Source organism: Nelusetta ayraudi, unplaced genomic scaffold, assembly GCF_046127955.1.
Source record: "Nelusetta ayraudi isolate G7.1 ecotype Tasmania unplaced genomic scaffold, CSIRO-AGI_Nayr_v1 ptg000076l, whole genome shotgun sequence".
Taxonomy (NCBI): Eukaryota; Metazoa; Chordata; class Actinopteri; order Tetraodontiformes; family Monacanthidae; genus Nelusetta; species Nelusetta ayraudi.
In genome coordinates this window covers 1,114,333-1,126,713 of record NW_027466126.1, presented here as the reverse complement: position 1 = coordinate 1,126,713, position 12,381 = coordinate 1,114,333, and the positions used below count along the sequence as shown (strand labels likewise).

The following is a 12,381-nucleotide window of genomic DNA, read 5'->3' as shown; positions in this document are numbered from 1 at the left end:
CCCTGCTTTTGTTTCTTGTTTTTTCAGGCCGAAGAAACTCCGGCTGGACCAAACATGGCAGAATCACCTGTGGACACGGACACTGCTGATGTGACAGAGGTGAGAGCCTGACCACAAATTGACACATGAAATAAGGACTTGCAGAGCAGGACAGTAGAACAGTGGAATATTGATCTTTTCAGGGACTTTACACATTAAGGAAGAAATGCTTCCTTATGATCTCTTCTAGAAGGGAAACTTTTCATCATATGATTGGCTTTGTTCCTTGAATGTTTTATGTGTTATGTATATTTGGTAACACTTTATAATAATGATCGTTTATGAGGCATTTATTAGCTGTTAGTAGATATTAGTGGATGGTTAACGAATCATGAACAAATCCCTTATAAAATATCTTATGACCATTTCCATGTGTATAAGAGATTTGTCCATGATTCGTTAACCATCCACTAATATCTACTAATAGCTTATAAATGTCTCATAAACAATCATTACTACAAAGTGTTACCGTACATTTATATCTATAAATACAGCTTATTGAGGTGATAGGTATTCTTCTGTCATAATCGTTTGAAATGGTGTCACACCTGTGACCTTAATGCTTGAGGTAAATTGACCGCCCGTCTCTCCTCGTCCAGGACGACACCGACGACTGAACCCACCGGGAGCTTTGCAAAAGTGGAGGATGGAGAGGGAAAAAAAGAAGAAGAAAAGAAAAAGAAATACATTCCGTGTTGCTCTGCCAAGTCCCGTCGTGCCTCATTTCTGGTCCTTCTATGGAGTCCGTGCCCAGCGTCTGTGTGCGTGTGTTTAAATGTTGCACAGAAAGAGATGTGTTGTGTGATTGTGTGTGTGTTGTGTGATTGTGTGCGTGTGTGTGTGTGGGTTTCTGTGACCAGCTGTCATTTATAGTGAGTCCCTTCCAGTGAGAATGCCATCTGGTCACTGTCTGTGTGTGTCATGGGTGCGTGCGTGCGTGTTCGTGTTTTTCCTGTTTGTGCAGTGATGTCAATAACTCACACAAAGAAATGTACAACAGTTAACCACTTCAAACACCTAAGTGTCTCTATACAAATGAACAATTTACAGTGATCAGCTGGAAGAGTGACGATCTATTTTTGTGCCCTGTCGCTGTTCTTTGCGGTGGACTTTGAAGTGCTGAGCTCTGTGTGCGGTCATCCTGTATTTTTTACGTCATCCCCCCCGCTGTAATGAATATATCTCGTGTTAAATAGACTTGAAAACCCAAGAGCATGCAAGAGGACCTACTAAGCTTTACGCCGTGATCGGGGGGAAAAAAAGAAAAAGATGGGGAAAAAAATATTTGGAGTGTAAGTGTTTAATAAAATATGCAAAACGTGTGTTGTCGCTGACGTGTATTCATCCACGCGCTGGCTTGCGTTGCAACGGGCAACAAGTTGCACTGGCTGTAAAACCTGCTGAGCTATTTAAGGTTGTAATAAACAAGCGTTTCAATGTGTGTTGTGGCTGAGATTGTGTTTGAGGTAACAGAAGCAACAAAACTGGTCAAATCACTGTGTGCGTTTCTGACAGTATTTTACTTAAAATGTGTGTAGTCACAAGAATTTATTTTTTCTAACAAGGAAATCGACAAAGTTCATAGTTTTTCCACCTTTAACTCCACTAAGTTGGGAAAATGTGAGGACAAAGATGGTGCGTTTCACTTCCTCTTCCTCTTCTTCAGAGCCTTCCACTCGCCCTCCTGAGAGGCCAAACTGCCCATCAGCTCCTTCACCTTCCTCTTCCTCTCCGCATCCCTGAGAGAAGGAAAGAACAATAGAAATCCATTAGAATCCTCTACCAAAATCCAGCAGAAATAAATAAATAAATAAATAAATAAACAAACAACGTCTCCGCTCACCTGCCCATGACCTCCTTGAGCTTCTCGCCGGCCAGGAAGCGCGAGTCCTTCCTGATCTCCCTCAAGGCGCCCTTGTGCTCCCGCTTGAACTTGTGCTTCAGACGCTCCCTTTCCTTCTCCAGCTTGGTGTTGCCGCGCTTCTTCCCATAGTCCAACCTGCAGGAACGGAGCCAATGACTTCACTGAGCGGAAGGAACCTCCCAGTCACCCCCCTCCTCCTAGATAGATCCCCTCCGCCGTTTCTACTTACACTTCGACCAGCTTGGGCGTGAGGAGCTTGAGAGGAATCGGCTTCTTCTTGTCGAACACCAGACGAGGGTGCGCGGAGGGAGCGCCGCTGACGGTCTCCAGGATCTCCCTGTGGAGCTCCTGCACCGAGAGGAATTTGAACATCAATACACACATAAACGCGACAACAGAAACCTTCAAAATCCCATGGCCACGCCCACCTGTAGAAGCTCTGGCAGTGGTTGGGCTGGAAGGTGGTTGGACAGCAGCGTGGTGATTGGCTGGAAGACGTGCTTGAAGGAGACCAGGTCCTTGTAGAGCAGGCAGCACTGCTTCAGCAGGTCCAGGCAGGTGGACAGACACGACAGCCTGCCGACAGCAAAGAAAAAACACACCGAGCTGAGCTCAACGACTGACTCAGGTTCTTGATTGCAAACATTTTAATTAGTGAAGCAGATCTGTCTCGTTGGTCAGCAGACGAATCATCTCATGAAAGGCCAACATTCAACCGTTGCTCAACAAATGTAGCCGTGGACAGACTTTTGGAAAGTTCATTATGATTCCTAGAGTGATTTGAACTTTCCCATTTCTTCCTGGTGTGGTTTAAATCACTTATATCTTCTTGTGCTTTAGATTCCGTGTGTACCAGCTGACCACAGCAACACTTTCCCAAAGGTCCAAATCTCCTCACCATTTTGCAGAGCTTTATTTATTTTTTTTAGACTCCATCGCTTTGTTTCTATATTCTCGGCCTTAGCCGTCAGATTCCTTCATGTCGTGCTGCGCGTATCAAATTTAGCCGAGCAAAAGAACGCAAACTCTCACGAGCTGTGCACAATCGCGGTTGTGCCGAAGCCCGTTTCACAAGCGTCGCCGCGTGCCCACGCACCAGCTGCTGTGTGAAAGCGCCGCCGCCGCCGAGTCGGCGGGACGCGGCAGGGCACGTGCATCATTCAGTGGCAAGTTGCACGATCTGCACAGGTAACAACGTTTTGTTTGATTTCACGCAAGCCCAGCCTTCTCCCGAAATCTTGTCTCAATATTTACTTATTTTTTTCATACACATCTTGGTTTTGTGTGTTCCATCCTCACTGAGCAGGAGAAGCTGTGCAAAGACAAAAGGATCTCTCACGCGTTGACACCCTCCCTCCCTGCTGGCCCTATAATTGTCACCAGGCGAGCGTTGGCTGCTGCTGCTGCTGCTGCTGCTGCTGCTGCTGCTGCTGCTGCTGCTCTCGCACTCTTGTCGCTATGGGCCTGATTCTAACGGGTTTGTTTGGTTCTAGATGCCAGTACTCTGGGGGCGGCTGATCACAACTGAAGAGTAAACACGGAATGTCTAAGGGAACCTGGAGGACTTTAGTTGAAATGTTTAAACCACGGCCCCATAGTCCAAGTAAATCCATGGTTTAAACTCACCGGTGAGCAGCGAACCAGACGATTCTTCTTCTTCTTCCTATTATTATTATTAATATCATCATTTTTCAGCCCTTTCCATTCATGTTACCCACAATGCCGTATGACACTGGCAAGAACAAATGTTGCAAGCATATAGCACTGGATGTTGTATGTACCACTCATCATTTTGTTTTGTATAAAAAATTTAAAGCTTAGCTAAAAGATGCACCTTTATGTCATTGTAGAAGGATCATAACTGGCCCATTAAAACTATTACAAAGCGTTTCTGCAGGACAGGCAGTAAACAGGGGGCAAAGTGTTTTGTGGAGATTTTTTGTTTTGCTTTTTTTTTTTTCTCTAGGATGAATAACAAAGATCTAAAATGGATTTATGATGTCACGTCTCCCGTCTCACCTGTGATGATCTCTGTCCAGGTCCGTTTGGAGGTCCAGGTGCTGCACGGCACACAGTGGAATGCATTCCTTGCTCCAGCTCTTGCAGGACTCCGAGTCTGACAGCACCAGCAGGTCGCTGGTCCTCCCCGACGGCCTGAAGGGCGGCACCACCTGGTAGCCTGCGGCATGACGTCACATTTGTGTCAACATTTAAACGGTCGGAGCGAGAATCGGCCGACGAGGGAGCGCCAGCTCGTACCGAGGGAGCTCTTGTCCTCCACGGCCAGATGTAAAGTGCCCAGCAGGAAGTTGATGAGCTCGGGCAGGAAGCGCTTGGAGAGGGAGACGTACTCCACCGCCAGGCAGCACAGCACCAGACCCGACGTCACGTTCTCCCACGACCTCACCGGACACTGGCGAATGGAAAAATGTATCAAGCGCGATTATTCCAATAACATCAATCGATCATCAACAATGAATCGATAGCTCAGACGGCAGCTGCGTTTCCATGACAGTTTTTTTGCATAATATAAGCGATGATTTCTGAAATTATGTCTCCTCCTCTGTCCAAATAACGCGCCATGTTCACTTGAAGTCAACTGGTCACGTGACCCCGTACGTCACGTCCACTGACGTGTAAACATGATCCATGAAAGTCTGGAAAAGCTACCTCATGAGTGTCAAAACCTTTTAGCCATATTTGCCAGGTTTTTTCGAAGTTTAGACGTTCCAATGACCAAATTTAGGTTTTACACAATTCTAGGGGTCATGGAAACGCAGCTTTGACGTTTAATTTGATGTTGACTTGCACCTTGGTGAGAGCCTGGCTGATGTAGAGCATCGCTGGAGTGGTGACAGGGTGTCTGAAGTCAGAGGTGGGGAACAGCAGGGCCGTGACTTTCAGGTAGATCAGCTGAAAATACACAAACACACAGTCGGTGTGACAGTCAGTCAAGGACAGACTACAGAACTACCGCTATGTTGCTGGTATTTCTGCTTGAGGGGCCATTTAAGTGATGAGGTGAGACGCATAACAGCCTGCAGACCAACACGCACCGTGTCAAGTGTAGGGAAGGCAGCGTGTCCTTTGGCCTCGACGGCCTCCTCCATGCTGTCAGTAGAGTCTTTGAGGACGCTCTGCACTGCCTTGCAGGCAGCGACTGGAAACATCTGACACAGGTTGTACAGCTCCCTGGGTTGGAGGAAACGCACGAGACGACTCTTAAGTACCAAAGTTGAGGTCGAATTCACTTTTCTAAAGTTTCCTTTGCAACTCACGGTATGAGTTTATCGATGGTGGTGAGCTCAGGCGGACTCCTGGTGGCCAGTTCGCCAACATACTCCAACAGGAGGCCAAACAGTTTCTGAAAAAGTAACAGAGATCGTAGTTTGATGAAAAAAAAAAAAAAAAAACTCAAAAGCAGCTGGTGAAGAAAATATATGCATAAAGATAAAGTACACAGGTGTATCTACCTGCAGTTTGAGCTTATTTCCTACAGCCAGACTCGGATGGTTGCTTTTCAGGGTCCTGACCAAGATGAGACGCTGGTTGTCCGGGGTGTGACCATGGAGCAAGTCCCTCAGGTCACCGTAGCACTCTGGAGCTACAGCAGCAACGGGGAACACGGACTGGATTTAGATCACATTTGATAAAAAATAAGCATGTAACGTGAGTGTGTTTGTTTCTAAGTGTGTTTACCGGCGAAGGTGTACGGCAGCTCGGCTTTGGCTGCTTCTTGCTGAGCCATGATCTCCTCTTTGCTCAGACTCTTGGCACTCATCTCCTTGTCCTCCTCCTCGTTTCGTGCCTCATCATCGCTCTCGTGCACAGACTCCAGATCTGAGTGCGCATCTTCTCCCTCCTCCTCTTCCTCCTCCTCCTCCTCCTCCTCCTCATCCTCCTCCTCACTGCCAACCTCTTCATCTTCATCTTCTCCTTCCTCCTCCTCCCCCTCTTCTTCTTCTTCTTCTCCTCCTTCATCCTCTTCTTCTTCGTCATCTCCATTTTCCTTTTCATCCCCAGACTCTTCTTCAATGTTCCATTTTCCGTCCTTGACACAAAAGGCAAATTTGAACCAACAAGCCACCGTTTTCCATGAACATGCAAACACAGTAAGAAATGTAACAAAACTGAACCCGCTCTTCTGGGTTACCTGGTAGGCTAAGGTCTTTCTGTCCTCCTTATCCAGGATGAATCCATCGTTGAGGTCATCAGCCGACAGGTGGCTCTGCTGCCTCGGAGCGCTGTCCTCCTCCACACCCATCATCCTCCTCAGACGGTCAGCCTGGCGATGACACGGCACCTCACAAATGTAAGCAAGATGAACATTTTACGAGGATGCCACCACTCCTCCGCACTGTCAACGTGCCTCCAGTTTCTGCAGCTTCTCCTTCTCCTCGCGAGCGAGCTCTTCCGGGCTCTTCATCTTCTCCGAGGGCTGAGCCTTCATCTCAAAGCCGAGCTCTCTGACCATCATGTCGTATTCTTCCGGCTGCAAGCAGAGCAGAAAAATATGAGAGGCGGAACTTCCTCACACTACTTTACAGGTTTATTAGGTGACTTATCAGCAGACTCCTACTTTGGGCTTATCCTCCGGTTTGTCGGCTGACTCTGCTCTTGGCGTCTTCTTCACCATCAGAGACTGGATGCTCTTCCACTCCTGATCCAGCTTCTCTGTTAACTCCTGTGCCTCCTCTTTCTGCACCTGTCGCTCCCGCTGAAAGGTGGGAAAGAGAAAAACTTTATAAGAAAATTCACAGGACAGGACAGAGTTGTTATAAAACTGCTCTTGTGAGCAGAAGTGTGAACAGAATCACTGAATTTTGAAAATGATAACCAACTTTTTTTATTTATATTTTTTGATTTTGACTCTTAGACAAAAGGGTCAGATGACCCAGATCTTTTCCTCTTTCTGATCCCACATTCGGGAAGTTGGGTGTTAATCGTGTTTGTATTAAACAGGCTTTGTTGCATTGTAATAAATAAAAACCAAAGTCAATGTGTCACCGTCTCACCTTCTCCTGCTTGGACTTGAGGATGAGCTCCTCGATGAGCTCCTGCCTGGACTTGGGTCTATGGGTCCCTTCTTCCTCCTGCTGGTCGCCTGATGTTTTCTTTTTGAGGAGGCCCCCTCCTCCTCCAAAGTGGGAGGCAGTCAGCTCAGCTGGATGTGGAAGAGAAGTTTCCATCAGAAACACTGAGACTTATCAGAGCAAACTTTGGATTGGGGAGGATGGTGACCAACACTGCTACATCTATACTTCATTTCCTTTTTTTTGTTACTGGCAGACACGCACACAATCTTTGAAAAATAAAACAGAGATGAGAACATCAGTTGAAATAATACACCTACAAAACACTGAGCAGGTAATGATAAATCTATTAGTGGTCATATCTCACATCTAAAGGTCAGTGACTTTTCCAAACACCGCTGCGACCTGGATGAATGGTCAGTTTATCTTACCTGATAGAAGACCTTTCTCCTCTGATTCATCATCGCTGTTGGCAATGTCAAATTTCTCCATCTCGGCCAGTGATTGGCCGTAATGAGTCAGCTCTTCGTCCTCATTCAGATTGTAAACATCCTTCTTGTCGTGGCCACGCTGGGAGAAAAAAAACAACATCTGGCTCAATTTCTATCACTTTTTAAAGCACATTTAGATACTTTTGTAGCCATGCACAAATGAAAAAGAATAAAAAGGCAAACCCTGCAAGACTGAACTAAAGAGACAGGGACACTACATGGTGTCTTCCACGGATACTGGATGGTTACTCACCTGTCGCTCCATGGCGAACCTCTGCAGGATTTTATCTTCTGGCGCCATCTTGGTGTCATACTCTCCAAAACGCCGGTCAATCAATTTGTTGGCTTTGTTCTTATGCTTGTATTCCTTCAGGAGGGTTTCCTTTCTCTAAAGACCAACAATAAAAAAAAACAACAACATAAGAATAAAAACCTCTGTCCAAGGCCTCTCACTCTGTTCTTAGCTCAAAATATCAGACAGTCAAACTATTGCACAGAGAAGAACTTTGCAAAGTTTACTAAACCAAGCCGATAATTTGGACACTTTTAAGTGTTTGTTCTCCACTCTCGCCCCCAGTTCTCTGCAGCAAGTCCCTTTCCCAGCGTGATACTGTGAGTACTTGGCTTCACAGCACAGACAGTGTTAAATGAATGGTGAGCCATGACCCCAGGCTGAGCGACACAACTCTGCAGCACAACAGTGGATTTCTGTTTCCTCATTTTGCAGAGCAAAATGTTTTATCACTTATTTAGCAGTTCCGTTCCTGCATTCATTCATCAGTCACCAGTTACGATGGAATATTTATAATAATGTTATTGTATTGGTGTATTACAGTTCCGCATTGTAACACAAACTCCTTTGTTATTATTACAGATACAAGTCAAAACGCTTCAAAAGGTTTGTTAGAGCATCACAAGGGTCTCTTACCTTGGTGATGGCTTTGGATCGAGACACGCCAGGCAGACCCACGTCGTGCTTGGATTTCCTGCCCAGAACATCAAATTTCTTCCTGTTGACTTTCACCTCGAACGGGTTGTTCTTGATCTCTTGAGTCGTCTTGGCTTTGCGGACCTTGTCGGCAAGGTTCCTCTTCTTGGGTGCCTTCCCCATCTTCAACGGAGGTAGTAGCAGATTAATGAGCTGCCATCAGCTTCGTCACGTTAAAGAGTGCACCATAACTCATTTTGTACAATCACAGAGAGGCTATTTGTCTGTTTCTGTCTCGTTTCAGACGTAAACTAAACCTACTGAGTTGTCTTGTACATTAGCTTTAGGGTTAGCAGTTCAAAAACCAACACCAGTTCGCTTTAAGTTAGCTTAGCATAGTGTTATATTTGATGTCAAGGGTATTTTGCCAGCCACAGACCCAACTGAACGAAGACAATGGAAACCATTAAAAAGAAAAAACTAAATTACTTTTTCTTTTTAAACTAGCCCAAGTTCGAAACGTCACCACTTCGATACATACATTCCCTGGTGATGTCGTTTACCTTTCAGCCACTTTTAGGCGTCAACGCGTTAAAACCAAGGACGTATGAAGCATTTGGTGTTATGGTCGGACGACGATTTAAAAAATAACGCTTGCTCTATACTCCACGTTGTTTTCGTGACTATCCGTGCCCAGCGTGCATGATGCTGGGGTCAGAGTTGAACGTTAGGATGCGGAGAAAAACTACTTCCGGTCATTGCTTTCTTTCACAGCGCCTCTAGTGGCACAAACCGTTCCCACAAAAATAAGTGCGTAAAGCGACCAGTTATTCACAGAAGTCAACTGGGGTGTCACTACTTTGTGCAACAAAAAAAAAAAAATTCATATATTGTTATTAACTGTGCAATGTGATCATCATTGAAACATCAATACATATCAGTATCAGAAAAGAAAAGCTTAAGCTTTAGTGCTGATATTATGTATAACGTACAGAATTTCATTCAGTTGATCAGAGCCTTGTGTAGCATTTCAGTATCAAAATCTTTATTTACAGTGGTTTATTAATAGCAATTTGAAGAGTCACAGGACAAAACTTTTCCCACATGATTGGTATGGCTTTGTGAGACATTCAGGTGTCAGCAGCTTCATCATACAGGGAGGAGTCATGGGTTGTGGGCTTTGAATGGTGCGCTGGCTCAGTGTTCTGCAATGCAAACCAAAAACAACAACATCAATGTTTTAATGCTGAGAAATTACTGTTCACTTCTCACAGCCATTGTCAGTGGGCTTAAACAAAGAGATGCTTCTTTCACTTCAACTAAATTAGTCTTCAACACAGTTGATTCAGCATCACATCATTACGCATCATCTGTCAGACAGATTAGGAAAACAATTCTGAGGGAAAGATGAGTAATGAAAAGTTGAACATCTTTCAATTAATTTTGTGCTCATTAAACCTTCAGTCACGTAATGTACAGATCTGTGATCTACCCTGTGATCAGGTATAGTTTACAATAAAATCAACAGAAAGAAACTCACCGTTTGAAGTCTTCCTGCGAACTCTTTTTGGCATATTTCCCTACAACAATAACAAATATTTAGAAATTATCAACAGAAACAGGACACTTCCTTGATGACTTTGTTCAAGCAACTCTCGCTCATGATAAAAGGTGTCACTTGTGTACATACGTAATTGTCTTTGGCAGACCAGTCTGGATACAGCTGAGCGTGCATGGCTCTTTCTCTTTTGGCCTCTTCATAGTATTTTGCCTGCTCTTTCCTGGTCATCATTTTCCACTGTCAACACAAAAAGCACACGATAAGGCCAGTATCACAGGCAGCTGATGTACAGACAGCACGGTAATGGTTCCAGTCATTTGTCAGCCATCAAATATGTTCAACATTTGTTGTTGTTTTTTTTTTTTGAGAAGATTTGCTCACCCTCTGGCCCAGGATTTTGTTCACGGCAGCACAGTCGGTGATGTTGGTTTCCGCCACCACATGAGGCCTCTGTTCCTTCCTGTAGATCATGAAAGCGTTTGGTGGCCTTTTCACATACTGCCGATTGCAGTCAGGCTGGCTGCTGCGTTTTCTCTTCCTGTGGGAGTATAAATTGAATTTGCGGGCATGAGCAAAAGCGAAAAGGTCCTGCATAGAGCATATTCACAAAACATCTGCAACTAAGAAACGCTTTGCCAGGAAAGTATGGAATACAGAACTTGAGTATGGTTTATCAATTTTGTAGTTCTCACTTTGTTAGGTCCAATTCCAAAGGGGGAGAGACAACTTCGGGACAAGCGTAAAGATTTGCTGCGTATTCGTAAATCTCATCTCCATTCCTGCAATAAAAAATGAAATCAGGGATTAACAATGCAAAGATTTAGACAAAAACATTATTTTTTAACATCTTTAGTGTGTCCGTTACTTACATATAGCCAATTGGAGGAAAGTTCTGGTTCTCATGGTCGGGGGGCAGGAAGTTATTGTACTGGAGACAGAAAACAAACAACTACTTAATAACCTGCTGTATAATAAATCCAATGAAGTTGTAACAACTGACTTGCTATCTGACCTGCCCCTGGTTGTAAACACCAAACTGGTTGTGTGGGTACATTGACCACGTGCCATTTTCACCGAACCCTTGCTCCTGGTATGTGTACGCAACGGGCGGCTCCGTGAAGCCATCGGCGAACGCAGCAGGCCCAGTTTGGTCAAAGCTGTACGGAACCGTCTCCAGGGTGGTAAAGCCGTCACAGCCGCTCAGAGGCTCCGGCGGCAACTGGTAGTTCTCCGACTCCAGCGCCGACAGGACAGGGGTCAAGGGCAGGTGTGCCGCGATGTGACCATCGCCGCACATGCCAACAATGGCTGTCTTGAGCGTGGTTGGCAAATCCATATTGAAATCTGTGTGATAGTCCATCTATCAGTTGTTTACAAGTGAGGTGGTTCAGGATACCTGTGGGACAGAATGAGATGAAATACATTTGTGTTAAAACAACTGTCTACCTGATAATAAGGGAGCACATTTTAACTTTCTCTTGTTCCACGGCTCAGTGAGAAACATGGCCTAGTTGCATTTTTCAATTCCTTGTATAAACTATAATCCAGTACAGTCAATGGGATAATCAAGAGGGGTCGACGAGTCACAGGAAATATACAATTGAAAAAAAAGTCACAAAGAAACAGGATATTGTGCTATTAGATGTGATTTTTACCTGGATTGCAGGCAACATTTAACCACAGATACAGTCAGATACTTCAATAAACCATTACCTTCCAGTTTACCAGTGGTGTCACAATTATCTATATAGTGATCAACACCATATTAGCATTTGTGGTTTAACCTTTAAAATACAAAATTGTGTATTGCAGTTTCAGTTTTTCTCTGATCAAATTCTTTTTCTGCTCGAAACTTCTTTTGTCTGTGTTCATAACCAATGTCCTGGTTCTCTATAAACAACCACATTTCTGATTGTACATTTAAAATATATATATATTAGTATTATTATTAATTTTATTATTATTGTTATTATAATTTTTTTTTTTTTTTTTTTTTTTTTTTTTTTACAAACATTGTAGAGAAACTTAATTGCGGCATTTAAACCACATCACCAGTGTTTAGCTGCCCGGCCTGGGGCAACGGCTCTGGGTCGGGTGGAAACCAGGAAAGGTGAAGGTAACGTACGGGTGCGCTCACGGTGTTTACTGTAGATCCAGCAGCGCAAAATACGCTCTCATGCAGATGCTTGAAGTTGGGTCGAGACGCACTGTGTTGTTGTTTTTTTTTTATTTGTTTTCCTCCCAGAACCGATCCGATGCCTCTCGCTGAGCAGTGTGCCGGTAGAATGAGGGGACGGTTGACCAGCAGCGGCCTTTAATGTTGCGCAGGTTTTGAATGTAAACATCAAAGTCATCAAAGCAAATCACATTAACGTTCGAAAGACGACGCAAACACGTAGGTTTCAACGCGTCATTTCATTCGTACATTTGAAAAGTGACAACCTTGAATTGTGACGAACGTCTTT

General features: G+C 44.5%; 2 protein-coding genes across 2 annotated transcripts; both read right to left on the bottom strand.

Annotated features, from left to right (window-relative positions):
* Positions 1–1,621: 1,621 nt before the first annotated feature.
* On the bottom strand, positions 1,622–9,079 carry nop14 (NOP14 nucleolar protein homolog (yeast)). The gene is made up of 19 exons (XM_076043647.1): positions 8,919–9,079; positions 8,356–8,538; positions 7,681–7,815; positions 7,368–7,506; positions 6,919–7,067; positions 6,483–6,620; positions 6,273–6,395; positions 6,057–6,188; positions 5,603–5,954; positions 5,377–5,507; positions 5,182–5,267; positions 4,960–5,095; positions 4,715–4,816; positions 4,163–4,316; positions 3,923–4,082; positions 2,332–2,479; positions 2,133–2,251; positions 1,883–2,038; positions 1,622–1,778 (listed from the first exon to the last, which is right to left on the bottom strand). The coding sequence occupies exons 2-19, from the start codon at positions 8,536–8,538 to the stop codon at positions 1,682–1,684; spliced, it is 2,640 nt and encodes an 879-aa protein (XP_075899762.1). The 5' UTR covers positions 8,919–9,079; the 3' UTR covers positions 1,622–1,681.
* A 304-nt stretch (positions 9,080–9,383) lies between these two features.
* LOC142899813 (uncharacterized) lies at positions 9,384–12,109 on the bottom strand. Its single transcript, XM_076043648.1, has 8 exons — positions 11,969–12,109; positions 10,929–11,312; positions 10,786–10,844; positions 10,609–10,695; positions 10,298–10,454; positions 10,046–10,153; positions 9,896–9,935; positions 9,384–9,560 (listed from the first exon to the last, which is right to left on the bottom strand). The coding sequence occupies exons 2-8, from the start codon at positions 11,274–11,276 to the stop codon at positions 9,553–9,555; spliced, it is 807 nt and encodes a 268-aa protein (XP_075899763.1). The 5' UTR covers positions 11,277–11,312; positions 11,969–12,109; the 3' UTR covers positions 9,384–9,552.
* Positions 12,110–12,381: the final 272 nt, after the last annotated feature.

What these genes read in the sequence shown, in the direction of transcription:
- nop14 (XM_076043647.1), bottom strand. Translation starts at nt 8,538, where the DNA reads ATGGGGAAGGCACCCAAGAAGAGGAACCTTGCCGACAAGGTCCGCAAA. An exon ending in AACCGGAGGATAAGCCCAAA is followed by an intron (nt 6,396 to 6,482) that starts GTAGGAGTCTGC and finishes CTCTGCTTGCAG; the next exon opens with CCGGAAGAATACGACATGAT. An exon ending in GAAATAAGCTCAAACTGCAG is followed by an intron (nt 5,268 to 5,376) that starts GTAGATACACCT and finishes TTACTTTTTCAG; the next exon opens with AAACTGTTTGGCCTCCTGTT.
- LOC142899813 (XM_076043648.1), bottom strand. Translation starts at nt 11,276, where the DNA reads ATGGACTATCACACAGATTTCAATATGGATTTGCCAACCACGCTCAAG. An exon ending in GTGTTTACAACCAGGGGCAG is followed by an intron (nt 10,845 to 10,928) that starts GTCAGATAGCAA and finishes TTCTGTCTCCAG; the next exon opens with TACAATAACTTCCTGCCCCC. An exon ending in GGTCTGCCAAAGACAATTAC is followed by an intron (nt 9,936 to 10,045) that starts GTATGTACACAA and finishes TTATTGTTGTAG; the next exon opens with GGAAATATGCCAAAAAGAGT.